Source organism: Petromyzon marinus, chromosome 13, assembly GCF_048934315.1.
Source record: "Petromyzon marinus isolate PM22_M1 ecotype Great Lakes invasive population chromosome 13, UKy_Petmar_22M1.pri1.0, whole genome shotgun sequence".
In the NCBI taxonomy this organism is placed as follows: domain Eukaryota; kingdom Metazoa; phylum Chordata; class Hyperoartia; order Petromyzontiformes; family Petromyzontidae; genus Petromyzon; species Petromyzon marinus.
Window position 1 is genome coordinate 630,107 of NC_133679.1, and position 16,289 is coordinate 646,395.

At 45.5% G+C, this 16,289-nt stretch overlaps 1 protein-coding gene across 3 annotated transcripts in view; it reads left to right on the forward strand.

Moving 5' to 3' along the window:
* The window catches only part of LOC116942179 (uncharacterized), a 45,939-nt gene that overhangs the window by 26,534 nt on the left and 3,116 nt on the right, over positions 1-16,289 (forward strand). For 2 of the 3 annotated variants that reach the window (XM_032953801.2, XM_076066748.1), the window contains 2 exons: positions 3,697-3,745; positions 9,930-13,824. In XM_032953801.2, coding sequence (XP_032809692.2) covers positions 9,957-13,824 — 3,868 coding nt within the window. In that variant the 5' untranslated portion in view covers positions 3,697-3,745; positions 9,930-9,956. Of the gene's footprint in view, positions 1-3,696; positions 3,746-7,317; positions 8,364-9,929; positions 13,825-16,289 lie in introns of those variants that run through there. The other variant, XM_032953802.2, reaches the window with a different exon arrangement.

The following is a 16,289-nucleotide window of genomic DNA, read 5'->3' on the forward strand; positions in this document are numbered from 1 at the left end:
GGAAATAAAATGATATAAGAATAAGCATATGCACGAAAACACGAAATTAATAAAAAAATTAATAACGGGGTGAATCACAACCTTGTCGAACATAAAACTACATGATACTTGAGCGATGTTAAACCGGGGGCCAGGGAAAAAGAGAGTCTCCCGGCCGCCTTTGTCTTCCTGCAGCACATGATAAGAATATGCATACGCTCAAGAGAGCACCTGGGGAATGAATCAATGTGCTGTTATCAAAGTGAAACATCGCAGTCGTGGTGATACTGTGTTGATACTGTGTTGGAATTCCGAGCCGAGAGTTGTATCTTTTAGAGTTAAAGTTTAGTTAGAAATAAAATTGGTTAACGCAAAAGTGTTGTGTGTTTCTTTCCTGAATTATGCATAAGAACTGATTCTGCGTTGAGATCTGAACTTGGAGACCTTACATAAACACTCTAATCCATACTCAGTAAATGTTAAAGCAAGAATAATTGTATTATACTGATCGATAATACGAAGTTAAACAACGAAGCCGAGTTGACTCTGGCATACTCGCATCACACTAGCTTAACTGCATACGATTAATTGTATTATCTCGATTGATAACCGACCCTCGTCAACGAGGCGGGGTCTGATTATCATAAAGGATGTCATTAACATAACCACACCCGCTCGCATATATTAATACATTATCTCTTGAATTAGCATAATTTATATGCATAATTACACAAATTAACATAATTTAGGATAAATTATCCATAACCCACATGTACAACAGCAGGACGCGTCACGATAAGGGATGATGGTTGTGGGTGGTCAAGAATAACAGTGCAGTGGTAGACCAAGGAGGAAACGTGCCTGGGAACATGCCCCGGGCTGGTGGGGATGGAAGGATGATGATATCAGCTGGCGTGTAGGAGCTCGATGGATCGTTACATCGCAGGACCATGAGCGGTGGTGGCAGCTTGCCTAGGCCTTCATTCAGCAGCGGATTGATCGATCGTGGCTAATGGTGATCATGCTGAATTCCTTCCCAGCGGCACAGGGTGACGTCACACGGGCGCATGATGTGACATGGTGAGATGACCTTACTCGCAATGAGGTCGTTGCGTTCCGGCGGAGAAGGCTTCATATTTAGCGCTGGCTTTTATTGCCTTTTTTTTGGACAACCCTTCGATCTATTTCACTCGTATTCTATAGGGAGAGTCCCAAACAGAAACAAATCTTTTATTTCAGTTTTTATTTATTTTGGGTATTTTTTTATGAGGGTCATCATCATCATGGCCCCGTTACGGACAGGACAGACGGACAGTAACGCTTAAACGTTTCTCGGAAATCGTGAACAAGAGCACCACGTTTATCATATGAAAACAAATAGCTAGTAATTATTACAAGAGGAAATATTATTAACAGATAATATATTTGCAGTAAAATGTATTTAAAAATTACATTGGGCTTACTCAACTACCGACATGTTTCTACTATGATGATATTGTAAGCCACGGCCGCACACTACCCAGATCATAAATTACTTGCGCATAGGTAATTAATGACACTTTTGAAATGATGTTTTCCGCCACAATTTAAAATCCGACTTTGGCGTTCTCCTTCTGGCAGGCCGATGTATTTGTAGCTGCGTGCAGTTTTCGCTGCAAGTGAATCTTTATTTCATTGAATGCACGTTCCTCGGCAATTAATTTTAACCATGGTTAGCGATTTAACCTTTATACATTTTTAATTAATTGATCTTGTGTTTAATCGCTGTATGTGGCCAAGCAAAAAAAATGCCAAGTCGGTGTGCGTGGGTGGACTGGGAGCATGATGTCACCACTGCAGAATCCTCGCTTGCGCTGCCCCGCCTGCACCTAGCGGCTACGGCCTACACGCGACTGCTGCTGCTGCCGCCGCCGCCACTGCCTCTGCTGCCGCTGCGTTTGTTTATGTCTGGTGGTGGTGGTGGGGGATCGGGTTGGTTCCACGTTCTCCCAACCCCACGTTCTCCGTGTCTGCCTCTTGTTTTTTCAGTGGTGTGTGTGTCTCTGTGTCTGCCTCTGCATCCATATTTGTGAGTCTGTTAGTAGTATGGGTGCCTTTTTTTAATAAATGATGGCTCAACTTGTTTTTGTCATGCAAACTGCAAGGGTGTTTACACATTTTTTTTGCCAACGACAACCAACCCATCAACCAAGACCTTAACAATGTACCTTGCCACCGACTCATGACGAGTGTGAAGCCAGGGTTGTTGAGAAGTTGAAGGAAGAAAAGACGTGGAGTGATACTCGTTCTAAGGTCTACAGGTGCACCCCTAAGTGGACATTATTCTCACCTTCACCTCTTCCGTATGGGCGTTGTATCCATGCATTGGTTGGTCGGCCTTTAGTTATTTTTCGTGTTATAACAAGTGTGCTATCAAGTATCGATCTGAAGTACAGATTGCTATTCAACTGTTTTCCTAATTATAAAATGTATAGGTAAAGCCCATTTATCTGGTTGCCTGAGAATGGTTTTAGTGTCCATGCTTTATGTTGCTCACTCCCAAGTCTTTTCCCTGCTGGAAAAATCTGAATTTGGAAGAGAGGAGGGTTGTAATAAGTCCCTGGACAACAGACATTATTAACCAGACCTACCAACACCACAAGGCCCAGCAGATTTAGGAGACCCAATGGAAGACTACGGTAGCATGAAACCACGAAAGTGAAATTCTCTCAAAGGTTTGTCACTCTGTGCACGATGCACGAGCAGGGAAATGGCTTTGTGTTTTGTACAAGCAGCTGCTAAAGCACGAGTAGTAATTCTATGTTACATGTTAAGGTCTGCTAGCCACGAGAAGGTTCCAGGAGAGAGCTTGTATAGTTTTGGTATTCTGCCGTTAAAGGAATGCAGACTACAGTGGATTACTTTGTGGTCCATAGTTTGGCTTGCATGGCCACAATGGCACTACTATTGTTATTCTTTAATGTATCTGTGGGTCTCTGTGTATCTGTGAGTCTCAGTTTCATTGTCTCTAGCTCTATGCGTCTGTGAGTTAACCATACGGTCCATAGTTTGGGTTGCATGGCCACAGTTGCACAACTCTGGCTTGTCGTTAATTTTCCATTCGTCAAGGAGATGTGCGCATTGGCCTGGTGATGTTCGGATGCGATTGATGGTTACACCACCGGTGTATTCCAGGACTGTCAAAGCCAAGAGGTGCGATGTTTGGGTCACGAACGAGGGGTTTATTCTGGAACTGTGGTCGTGATATTTGCCTTGAGCTACTGCAGAAAGTTTTGGCTTGGTGTAGGGGGCACAGATGAGAGAACGAGACGATAACACGATTGTTTTGGCCTCGGGCAACGTGCGGCTCTTTTGTGGGTTGTCTTTCCGCGTGTGCTGTTTGTATGCATTATTCATTCAAATTCATTATTTAGTTTCAAGATGCGTCCAGCACTTTCGAATTTAAAACGTACACATGTAAAAACTGGTGCAACCCTTCAAATACACGAGGGTGTTACTGAGCCTCGTGAATAGTGCCCGTGTTGTTAAAATAAACTTGCCAAAGCATTTTGTTTGAACCGTAACACACCTGCGCTTCTTGAAATCCCCACACCCGACACTGCTGCTTGCTTGATAGCGTTGCGTACATGGCGTGTGTCCATGTCATTTAGATTGAAATGTGTGTTGTATTCAGAAATAAGCCCACTTTATAATCCAATGTTGTTTTTGTGTCTTTAGCCAGATGTTGAAAAATCAGCTGAAGACTTAATGGCTTCCATTCAATGAGGTGAGTTTCCATCTTACGGTGAATACATTTCTATATCAGTGTGCGCTGCGACTGGGGAAACCATCTGGAACTTTCTGCGGATCGTGGCACCTATTTGTACTCTGGCCACATGCGAATCGTATTCTGTGTAGTAAGGCTAGCCGAGAGCTGATACCTCGCACAGCTGAGGGTACATGGGTAAACCGATGGGAAGTCTTGGCTGTGTTGCAGTGGCTGCAATTATTTCTGCTTCAGCAGGGAGTCCACGCGTGACGCACGATGCAGCTAGAGGCACCGCTGTCCTCGCAAACATATTAAAAACAAGCACAGATAAATGGCACGTGTGTCTGCGGAACAAAAAGGCGCAGTGCTTCGTGACAAGGGCTGCTTGCTATTATTGCCATAAATTGCCGTCTCGGCAAATAGAGCGGCGTCCTGGAAAAACTTGGTAGCCCGCGTGTCCTGTGTGTATATATAAGATAACCCATGCTCCCTCCATTGTAAGACTTGTTGTATATGGCCCCCTTTTTCCATATTTAATATTAACAAGAAATTTGCCGATACATACAGTGAGGGAAAAAAGTATTTGATCCCTGCTGATTTTGTACGTTTGTCCACTAACAAAGAAATGATCAGTCTATAATTTTAATGGTAGGTTTATTTGAACAGTGAGAGACAGAATAACAACAACAAAAATCCATGAAAACGCATGTCAAAAATGTTATAAATTGATTTGCATTTTAATGAGGTAAATAAGTATTTGACCCCCTCTCAATCATAAAGATTTCTGGCTCCCAGGTGTCTATTATACAGGTAACGAGCTGAGATTAGAAGCACACTCTTAAAGGGAGTGCTCCTAATCTCAGCTTGTTACCTTATCAAAGACACCTGTCCACAGAAACAATCAATCGGATTCCAAACTCTCCACCATGGCCAAGACCAAAGAGCTCTCCAAGGATGTCAGGGACAAGATTGTAGACCTACACAAGGCTGGAATGGGCTACAAGACCATTGCCAAGCAGCTTGGTGAGAAGGTGACAACAGTTGGTGCGATTATTCGCAAATGGAAGAAACACAAAATAACTATCAACCTCCCTCGGCCTGGGGCTCCATGCAAGATCTCACCTCGTGGAGTTGCAATGATCATGAGAACGGTGAGGAATCAGCCCAGAACTACACGGGAGGATCTTGTCAATGATCTCAAGGCAGCTGGGACCATAGTCACCAAGAAAACAATTGGTAACACACTACGCCGTGAAGGACTGAAATCCTGCAGCGCCCGCAAGGTCCCCCTGCTCACGAAAGTACATATATATGCCCGTCTGAAGTTTGCCAATGAACATCTGAATGATTCAGAGGACAACTGGGTGAAAGTGTTGTGGTCAGATGAGACCAAAATGTAGCTCTTTGGCATCAACTCAACTCGCCGTGTTTGGAGGAGGAGAAATGCTGCCTATGACCCCAAGAACACCATCCCCACCGTCAAACATGGAGGTGGAAACATTATGCTTTGGGAGTGTTTTTCTGCTAAGGGGACAGGACAACTTCACCGCATCAAAGGGACGATGGACGGGGCCATGTACCGTCAAATCTTGGGTCAGAACCTCCTTCCCTCAGCCAGGGCATTGAAAATGGGTCGTGGATGGGTAATCCAGCATGACAATGACCCAAAACACATGGCCAAGGCAACAAAGGAGTGGCTCAAGAAGAAGCACATTAAGGTCCTGGAGTGGCCTAGCCAGTCTCCAGACCTTAATCCCATAGAAAATCTGTGGAGGGAGCTGAAGGTTCGAGTTGCCAAACGTCAGCCTCGAAACCTTAATGACTTGGAGAAGATCTGCAAAGAGGAGTGGGACAAAATCCCTCCTGAGATGTGTGCAAACCTGGTGGCCAACTACAAGAAACGTCTGACCTCTGTGATTGCCAACAAGGGTTTTGCCACCAAGTACTAAGTCATGTTTTGCAGAGGGGTCTTGTAGCCCATTCCAGCCTTGTGTAGGTCTACAATCTTGTCCCTGACATCCTTGGAGAGCTCTTTGGTCTTGGCCATGGTGGAGAGTTTGGAATCTGATTGATTGTTTCTGTGGACAGGTGTCTTTGATAAGGTAACAAGCTGAGATTAGGAGCACTCCCTTTAAGAGTGTGCTCCTAATCTCAGCTCGTTACCTGTATAAAAGACACCTGGGAGCCAGAAATCTTTCTGATTGAGAGGGGGTAAAATACTTATTTCCCTCATTAAAATGCAAATCAATTTATAACATTTTTGACATGCGTTTTTCTGGATTTTTTGTTGTTATTCTGTCTCTCACTGTTCAAATAAACCTACCATTAAAATTATAGACTGATCATTTTTTTGTCAGTGGGCAAACATACAAAATCAGCAGGGGATCAAATACTTTTTTCCCTCACTGTATATATATATTTTTTAGAGAAATAAATTAAGAAAACACGCAAAGTCAGCACCAGCAAAACACCAGGTGTTGATAAGTAATGAGAACTGAAGGAGGGCCAGGATGGCGGAATTATTGCAACCTTGCTCAAGGGAGAGATAAGGCCTAATGAATGACGCACACGTCACCCGTGCAGGCAGAGAGGAGAGAGCGCAGACATAGACATAGAGCAGCTAAAAACCATTGACCCTGCAATGCTATTAAAGTAACGTTAAAGTTCGAAATTCAACCACAGGAGTAAGCTAAAATTATCGATCCTCGTGCTCGCTCCAATTGGAGACCAGGCTACGAGCTACATCAATGAACCATTGCCCATTTGCCAATCCAATACTGAATGTTAATTCATCTTTAATAAGTTTCTGTACAACCTGACCGAAGCGTATGACAAACACAGAATTTTTACTAAAGTCAAAACGAATTCTCTAATAGGGCAGTGTTGACTCAAGGGCAATGGAAGAGAAGCAGAGGCGCCTTTGTCTAAATCGTAGCGTGAGAGAGCGGACCAGACGCCAAGCAATTATTTCAGCACCTGCGTTTACAAGGCTGGGAAAACGTAGATAACGCTCCCCCACCACAGCTAGGATAACACACCACACGGGCAAGCCAAGAGGAGGGAGCAGAGAGAGAGATTCCTTGAAATGCCTTGCTAACGAATCCGTCAGCAGACCTCAGCAAACAAAGTAAGTTAAAGAAATTACAAGACAGTCACACCGAACATTGATACTAACATTCACCTTAAAATGACGAGGCCCGGATAGCGGGGTGAATCACAACCTGGTTGAACATAAAAATACATGATACTTGAGCGATGTTAAACCGGGGGCCAGGGAAAAAGAGTCTCCCGGCTGCCTTTGTCTTCCTGCAGCACATGATAAGAATATGCATACGCTCAAGAGAGCACCTTCTCTTGAACTAAAATCAAACACCACGATGGGAAACTAACACAACCGACCTCGAGCCACATACAGAATCGTAACTGTAAGACTATGGTGGAATGAAATGTTAACTTAAAAAAACCTTAACGAACGTGGACTCACGGGGAAGGTCGCACCGGAGGGAATATCGCCCCTCCCTCCAGGTTGTGCGACACAGACAGAGACGCCTGTGAGACGATTTGTAACACCTGTTATGGTTTGTGGAAAGAGGAGGGCAACAGAGCTGTGCCGTGGGGAGGAGCCAAGAGGAGGGATTTTGGCAAAAAAGAGGACACTGCAGCATTGAAACCTCAGCTTGTCAGCAAGCGGGCAAGACCCGCTTGCCACCTTAAGGAGCTCATCAGCAAGTAGGTTGTCAGCAAGCGGGCAAGACCCACTTGCCAGCTCAAGGAGCTCATCAGCAAGGAGCTCACCAGCAAGCGGGCAAGACCCGCTTGCCAGCTCAAGGAGCTCATCAGCAAGGAGCTCACCAGCAAGCGGGTAAGAACCGCTTACCAGCTCAAAGCTCGGCTCATCGGGGAGGGCTCAGCTCATTGGAGCTCAGCTCATTGGGGAGGGCTCAGCTCATCGGAGCTCAGCTCATCGGGGGAGCTCACAGGGGGAGCTCAGCTCATCGGGGGAGCTCATCGGTGCGCGCCACTGCGCGCCACGGCGCACCACTTCGCGACACAGCTCATCAGCAAGGAGCTCACCAGCAAGCGGGCAAGACCCGCTTGCCAGCTCAGAGCTCGGCTCATCGGGGGAGCTCGCAGGGGGAGCTCAGCTCACCAGCAAGCGGGCAAGACCCGCTTGCCAGCTCAACTCAGCTCATCAAGGGAGATCATCAGCTTGCCAGCTCAACTCATCCCTGCAGGAGATCGGCCGCCGCCGACGCAGAGGAGGTCCCTGCCGGCCGCCAGAATGGCGAGACTCGCTGTTTAGCGACGGGGCTACACGGTGCGAGTCGGCACCATCAAAAGTAGCATCGCAAGGAACGTGTATCGCCAGCGCCCGATAGCGCAACCGGTGGTCAACACTCAACGACACGACCGTGCCAGCGACCAGCAGACGAGCGCCATCTACCGATCGTACAACCGTGCCCGCTAAGAGCGGAATGTGGTCAAGCCGCCAAGCCGACAGCACCACCGCACACGCTACGAGCGAGCTGTGTGCACCATCTACCGACGGGCCATCGCAACTACAACAGCGTGTCGGCTCGCCAACCTACGTCAGCCGAACCGAATCAACCACGGTGACAGAAGAATCGACTGATACGTATGACGTGCACTGCCCCCACTACACGACAAACCAGGCGTCTGTTTGACGCAAAGAATTAACTCGGAACACTGACTATTCAACACAATTTATATCCCTCACCCATACACGAGTCAGGAACCAAAAGCCAATCCCAAAACGTGAACTATCTGTGGCCGTGGAGGCATCGCTACAGATCGGGTGATAACGGTCCGTCGTTTATAAGTATATTCATTGTTTTCCTCCTTAATATTTTGTTTTGGGCTGTACTTCTAATCGCATAAATTACCAACCGATCCATCAATACGAATTAATCCTTGACACCTTCGCCACGGAGCTACGCCCACCGCACACCCTCACTCTAAGCCATTTCGGTAATCATATAATCTGTCCGATGGATCTGTTGATATATTTGAGCCTTTGGGAATAATAACTGTTTTGATCACCTTTTCGTATGAATATCGTCATATAATCTTGAAGTACCTTTTGTTACTGATCGCCGCACGTACTCGCGTACTCTACAGAATACTCTACCGTTCCGTGACCCAATGTGCTAACGTGATAAGGGTTGCATATGATCAATAATGAGTGCGGTACTGCGTGAACAATTCAAGTATCATCATTTATTATGAGGTTAAGGTTTCTATTTAGATTAGCATATGCATGTTTTAACGACTCTCTCTCTCACCAACCGAGCTCGCGTTACGCGGCGGAATTAACCACAGGTGCTGTTGTCAAAGTGAAACAACCCAGTCATTGATGAGACTGTGTTGATACTGTGTTGTAATTCCAAGCCGAGAGTTGTATCTTTTAGAGTTAAGGTTTAATTAAAAATAAATTGATTAATGCAGAAGTGGTCGTGTGATTCTTTCCTGAAATCTATGCATAAGAACTGGTTCTGCGTTGAGATATGAACTTGGTGTCCTAAAATATAAACACACTAATCCACTCAATAAACGTTAAAGCGAGAATAATTGTATTATACTGATCGATAATACGAAGTTAAACAACGAAGCCGAGTTGACTCTGGCATACTCGCATCACACTAGCATAACTGCATACGATTAATTGTATTATCCCGATTGATAACCGACCCTCGTCAACGAGGCGGGGTCTGATTATCATAAAGGCTGTCATTAACATAACCACACCCACTCGCATAAATTAATACGATTATCTCTCGAATTAGTATAATTTATACACATAATTACACAAATTAACATTTCAGATAAATTATGCAAACTTCAAATTTCATTAAATTTTTATTATTTTCATCCAATTTTCATAACCCACATATACAACAGACTTTACAATGGACTTTTGGTACGTTTTTATTGTGTAATTTCCCTACGGTTGGCCTCACATTTAAGTTAATTATTCACTCCCCGCCCCCCCCCCCTCAGCGTCCACTTAGTCGTCGTTCAAAGAACCTATCTATGTGACTCAAAGAATAAGAATTCCTGTAGTCACGAAAGTTTTAAGTCAAAATTTTGCGTAAATTTTTCCCTATGTATTTTTTATCGTCTAAACAACACGTGCCTTGCTTTTCTAATGTCTTTGCCTCTTGGTTTTTGTTTCTAATCGCAGATCTGCACTGCCAATGACGCTCCCAAAATGAGTCTAAGGAAACGTCTGCTGAGCTGCATCGAGTCTCATGATTCAAGCAAGGTGCCAAGAATGGAGGGGCATCCCAATGTAGCAGCGTACTACACAGCAGCAGCAGGCTGCTACCCGGCCATTTCTCAGCTTTTGAACCACAACATTTCTGCCACGATATCACCGGTGCTCACGACCTCCACCATCAGTCACGCGCCAAACAACTTCATCGAGAGAAGATCCACTCAGCTGGTGGGCACACAGCACAACGCCTACCCGGTGTATGTGCACTGCCAAAAGGAAGCTCTTTCCTTAAAACACAAGCAAGACTCTTCTCAATTCCCGCTCGCATTTGGCTTTGCTGACCAGTGCAATCAGAGCTCTGTTGGCTTGGACACTGGTCAGGTTTGTGGCGTCTTTCCCAGTTGCTCGATAGCGAGTAAGGAGACCACCGTGCCCCTGGTCACGACCTGTAGCGGCGGCGTGCTGCTGGCAACCCAGGCCCCCCTTCAGAGCGGTTTTGGCAAGACCACAGCGACCTTCACTGACCCTGCGAGAATGTTTCAGAATTTTCAAAATGTAGACTTCCCCAAGATGTTTTCCATGCATCCCTCCTCTGTGGCCAACTTGGCACCTCACATGGTGTTGGGTTCTGTTAAAAACACAGTCGTAAATTTGCCACCAATACAGTCGACATCGTTTTCAAGAAAATATCCCATGCATTACCCATATCAGAATTCCCCCGCTTTCAGTAACTCCTTGCCTAATACGCAAGAAGATACGAGGGCCTTATATTTAGACAAAAGCAGACCGTACGACCATCACACGAACATGGGTAGTTCTTTGGCATGCAGCCCTGCTCTTTCCTCATCACAGCAGGACTACCGAGAGAAACACATTTCCGCCAGACCATTGGAAAAGCCACCCAAGCTTGTACATGTTCAATATTCCGACAGGTCCCCTGAAGTGTCAAACTCTGTAATAAAGCAGAGAAGCGTGCGTCATCAAAGCAGGGTTCACTCTGTGAATTCTTTGTTGGCTTGTTCAAGAGAGAAACACCTCAAGGGTGAAGTGCTTCCGAAAGTGGAGGCTGACCATGCCCATTGGCCTCCAAGGTCATCAACAGTTCAGTCCCAAGCAATCGTCAGAAACAGAGATCCAAACGTGCCGAAGAAAACGTCTTCGAGCTCTTTTTCCGAACAGCAACAACCGCACACGCAGTCCTTCTGCCAGTCGACACGCGACGCGCCGGAGCAGCTTCTGATCCATCCCATGAACAACTCTCCCACGACAGCTGTTCCCAGGACCGTCTGTCAAGATGCCTCGTTGCCACGCATAAAGTGGGCATGGAGCGACAGCGCAGTGTCAAACTGCGGCCCTTACGCAAACTTGCCGGTCATCAGCCGAGTCTACAGTTGGGGAGCCGTTCAGAACACTGAGAGCCATGTCGAGGAAAAACAGGTCGATGGAAACAAACTTTCTCATGCCCACCCAACGAAGGAGCATCCAAACATAATGTTCGGTCACGTCTTGCAGCAACCGCAAAGCGGCACACGGCCGGGCGTTAAGGATATCGTTCAAGGTTCCGTGAGGTCAACCAAGCATGCTTCTACCTCTTCGACAGGGCCAGTCATTCGTGATGTCTTCAGTCTCTCACCAGAGTTGGTGAGTCCTGTGACGACAGACGCGCGATCGACCAGCAATCGTTTGTTCACTTCGTGCGGTGAAAATGAAGCCAAAACGAGAGACAGGCACAGGGAGGATCAAGAGCAGAGGGCGCGTTCAAAGCATCAAGAAGAGCACAGGAAAGCAAAAAGTCAACAAACAGACAAGTGTGGTGCACAGCAGAAGGTCTCTTCAATCTTAGAGTTTGAAAAAACTGTGAAGAAGATGACCGAGCAAATCACTTCACCTGAAATACAAACCACAGCTCTGAACTCAAAAAAGAGCCAAGCCAGTGATGTGGCTGTGAAGAAACCCGAGAGAGACCAGAGTGAGTCGATGCGATCGGACGGCTCGCCTTTGAGTAAAACTCTGAACAGGATTATGTCCTCGTTTGTCACGGAATCTACCGCAGAGCGCACTTCCTGTCAAATGCCTTGTGCACTGAACTCTTTGCCTCCGAAGAGGCGAAAAGAGTGGATTATAAATACTCATGCTGCCTGCATGGAAAAGGATTACGGCAACGTGCAGCATCCTGTTCAGCAAGAGGCATATCAAAAGAATGAAAAACATTCATTCGGAAATGGGAAAAGCCCCGTAAACAATCCACCCACCACGTTATCTTTACATTCATTAAAACAAGAAGTGTCCCCGCCAGGGCACCTAACATCGCCAACGTCGATGTCTGCTGGACCTGTTGCCAAGAAAGAAATGACAGTGTCAAGAACGGTTGGTTTAAAAGAATACGCAAATGTTGAGCTGGTAATCCCACCCATTAACGAGTCCGTGAAATATTCTGCGAAACACGAATCTTGCAAAAAACATTTCAGTGATAAACAACTTTTCCAGCCTCCGTACAAACATCTGGGTCAGAGTGCAAAACTAGCAGGAGCAGAAGTTGCAACCTCCTCGGTATCTATGCTTCTGCAAAGCAAAAAAGAGGAACCAGGCATAGCCAATGTAAGTGTCCGGAAAAACTCTGTCATAGACCACTGCGTAGTGGAGAAGATGGATCATAACAACAGCAGTTTGCACACGCATGTTCCCCACTTTCAGACTGTACTTGTCAGCAACTTAGACCATCAGCTCTGTGGACAGAATACTGAGCAAAATGAGTTGCCCGTTGACCTTACAGTGGAGAAGATCGGAAAGCGTGAGATCTTGGACCTAAGCAAGTTAAAAAGCTGTAAAGAGTACGTGCTGCGGTCTTCAGAAAAGGAACTAGATTATGAATGTGCTGAGAAGACTGAAAAAGAATGTATGAGAGATAATGTGCCTGAGCAAAGTAGCGGCGATGTACATTTGGAAGATGTTGTGCCAAGAACATGTCCACAGAAAGAAGGACCTCGTACAGCCTTAGAAAAGAGAAGTGATAAAGTGTTGCCAAATGAACTTGAATGTTCGGAAAGTGCCCTATCAATAAAAAGCAAAGCTTCGGTAAACATCGAACGTTGCAGCCCAGATAGCAGCACCAATGTAGACATGGTATCTGCGTACAACCAAGCAGGCGGTGGTAACAGTCAATTGAGTGTGGACTCGAAACCAGAAGGCCACCTGCACAAACATCTGCTAAACTTACATCAGCTTCTGAGCGAAATGGTCGAAAAGTCAGCGGCCAGCAGTAGCCACAATCTTCAGCAGGCGTTTCAACATTTAAGGCACGGCCCAAAGCGGGGGCCAACAGTTTCTCACGTGTCGGAGAGCAAACCCACCGGGGAGGCGTCGTACGTCACAAAGCACGGAGGAGGTGGCGGTGGCGGCACAAAGCGGGGATCAAACTCGCATTCCGTGGCGCAGACGAGCAGCCGGTCCGCAGAAATCCACGAGCACGCGTCCAGCACCACAAAAGAAATGTTCCTCAAAAACATCTCGATTCAAACCCGCCTCGAAGAATTTGCACGCGAACTGCAGACTCTGGTCTCTAAGAGCCTTTGCCCATTCCCCTCCGTGGCTCGATTGGAGAGGATTTTCATTCCGGTCTCGGCCCTGCAAGAGAAACTCTTTCCCGGCCTTTCTGAGCTTGTCATCCTCAACGTCTTTAAGTGCTGCAAGGTGGTCCTCAGACCGGCAACCCTAAGGGAAGAAAAAATGCTTGGGGCAGTGTGTTGTTCAGAGAATACGCAGGAAACGGGCTCATTCACTCTCTTCCCGTTTGACAAGCTGAAGGAAGTCTACCCAGAGCTCCTGTACTGTTGCTGGCTGGAGAAAATGAAGAAATGTATTGGTGAGCTCTCGCACGTTTAATTTTGTTTATGCAGATCTCACGGTGTGCCTGTGCATGGCGACAATAGAGAATGAGGCGTTTGGGATTTTTTTCTGCATTGTGCATTATTAATGATTCACTTTAGTACGCTATCAATAACGGTGGCCAGAAGCCAAAGTCCTCGACTTTAAAACATTGTATCCTTATAATGCCTCATCCGAGAGTTTTACAAATTTGAGATTATTTTTCAGTGCAATGTTTCCTATAAAACAGTGCAATGTACACTCGATTTTAAAGTAAATCTTTAGTAATATTTAACACTAGATATCAAAGGTATATTTATTAAATTGATATCATACTTGTCGATCCGTCAAAACTCAACACGTGTTCATCCATCGCGCTGCCTGACGAATAAAACGGATTTTGAATAGGCATCGTTGTGGGCAGTGGCCCTTATTCACGACACGAATGTTGAGAGATTTTAGTTTTTGTCCTTGGGCACCACTGTCAGCAAAGCATCGCCACGTAATTAGTCAATCCATTGCATGCACATCTGTTAACACTGCACATTCAACAACAGCAATCAGCAGCGCTCTCTCGCGAGGCTGTTCTGTAAATCCTCACGAGATATTTGCAGCAACTGGCAGCGTGCAGGTAACTTTGGTCACGTGTGTATTTTTGGCAGCGCAGTTTGGTGCCGTGTGCATTGTAAGATGCTCTTGATGCGACTTGATTGAAATGCAGCTGTTTTTTGAGGGGCATTCGCGATTGTGTTTTCCATCATCCCAGCTGCTGACTCACTCCTGTGACCGTCGCCAGGCAGAGAAATTGCCATTCGTGTTGATTCACAACTTCTCAAACGTTTAAATGGAAATTTTCTTGACATCATTTAAAAAGTGATTATTATTATTAGATTTAAACCCGCGTTTTATTCCCTCCCAATATTACTGCTCTAGTTGGTGCATTTTAAGTTAATCTTAATGCATTGTGCAGTCAATAATCTAATTTATGATTATTAGATTTAATTTAAATGATTTTGGAATTCGAAATTTATCGAGATATATTACAAACTCAATTTCTGTACTACCATCTCGGCAGAGTTTGCCAAAATACATTCAAATGATAACGTACTGGAGAATTGTGATGTTTATACAAACAATCAATTAACGGAATGTCTTGTAATTTAGATACAATACCAGTTACTTTGAGGTTTGTCGTTTACATACCAATTACAAACTACACTCATCATGAACTAACTTGTTTGTATTACACGCACTGTAGGTACTGCCCACCTCTGCATCCTGCCACCGATTGGCAGTGTCTCAGTACTCTTTGAACTTGACATGATCCAAAGTGCTCCGTTCTAAGTGTCTCTCACCATTATTACAACGTAAATAAAATGATCGATCTCTTGAGGGTTCACATGCAGTGAGGGAAAAAAGTATTTGATCTCCTGCTGATTTTGTACGTTTGCCCACTGACAAAGAAATGATCAGTCTATAATTTTAATGGTAGGTTTATTTGAACAGTGAGAGACAGAATAACAACAAAAAAATCCGGAAAAACGCATGTCAAAATGTTATAAATTGATTTGCATTTTAATGAGGGAAATAAGTATTTTACCCCCTCTCAATCAGGTTTCTGGCTCCCAGGTGTCTTTTATACAGGTAACGAGCTGAGATTAGGAGCACACTCTTTAAGGGAGTGCTCCTAATCTCAGCTTGTTACCTGTATAAAAGACACCTGTCCACAGAAGCAATCAATCAGATTCCAAACTCTCCACCATGGCCAAGACCAAAGAGCTCTCCAAGGATGTCAGGGACAAGATTGTAGACCTACACAAGTCTGGAATGGGCTACAAGACCATTGCCAAGCAGCTTGATGAGAAGGTGACAACAGTTGGTGCGATTATTTGCAAATGGAAGAAACACAAAAGAACTGTCAATCTCCCTCGGCCTGGGGCTCCATGCAAGATTTCACCTCGTGGAGTTGCAATGATCATGAGAACGGTGAGGATCAGCCCAGAACTACACGGGAGGATCTTGTCAATGATCTCAAGGCAGCTGGGACCATAGTCACCAAGAAAACAATTGGTAACACACTATGCCGTGAAGGACTGAAATCCTGCAGCGCCCGCAAGGTCCCCCTGCTCAAGAAAGCACATATATATGCCCGTCTGAAGTTTGCCAATGAACATCTGAATGATTCAGAGGACAACTGGGTGAAAGTGTTGTGGTCAGATGAGACCAAAATGGAGCTCTTTGGCATCAACTTAACTCACCGTGTTTGGAGGAGGAGGAATGCTGCCTATGACCCCAAGAACACCATCCTCACCGTCAAAAGATGGAGGTGGAAACATTATGCTTTGGGGGTGTTTTTCTGCTAAGGGGACAGGACAACTTCACCGCATCAAAGGGACGATGGACGGGGCCATGTACCATCAAATCTTGGGTGAGAACCTCCTTCCCTCAGCCAGGGCATTGAAA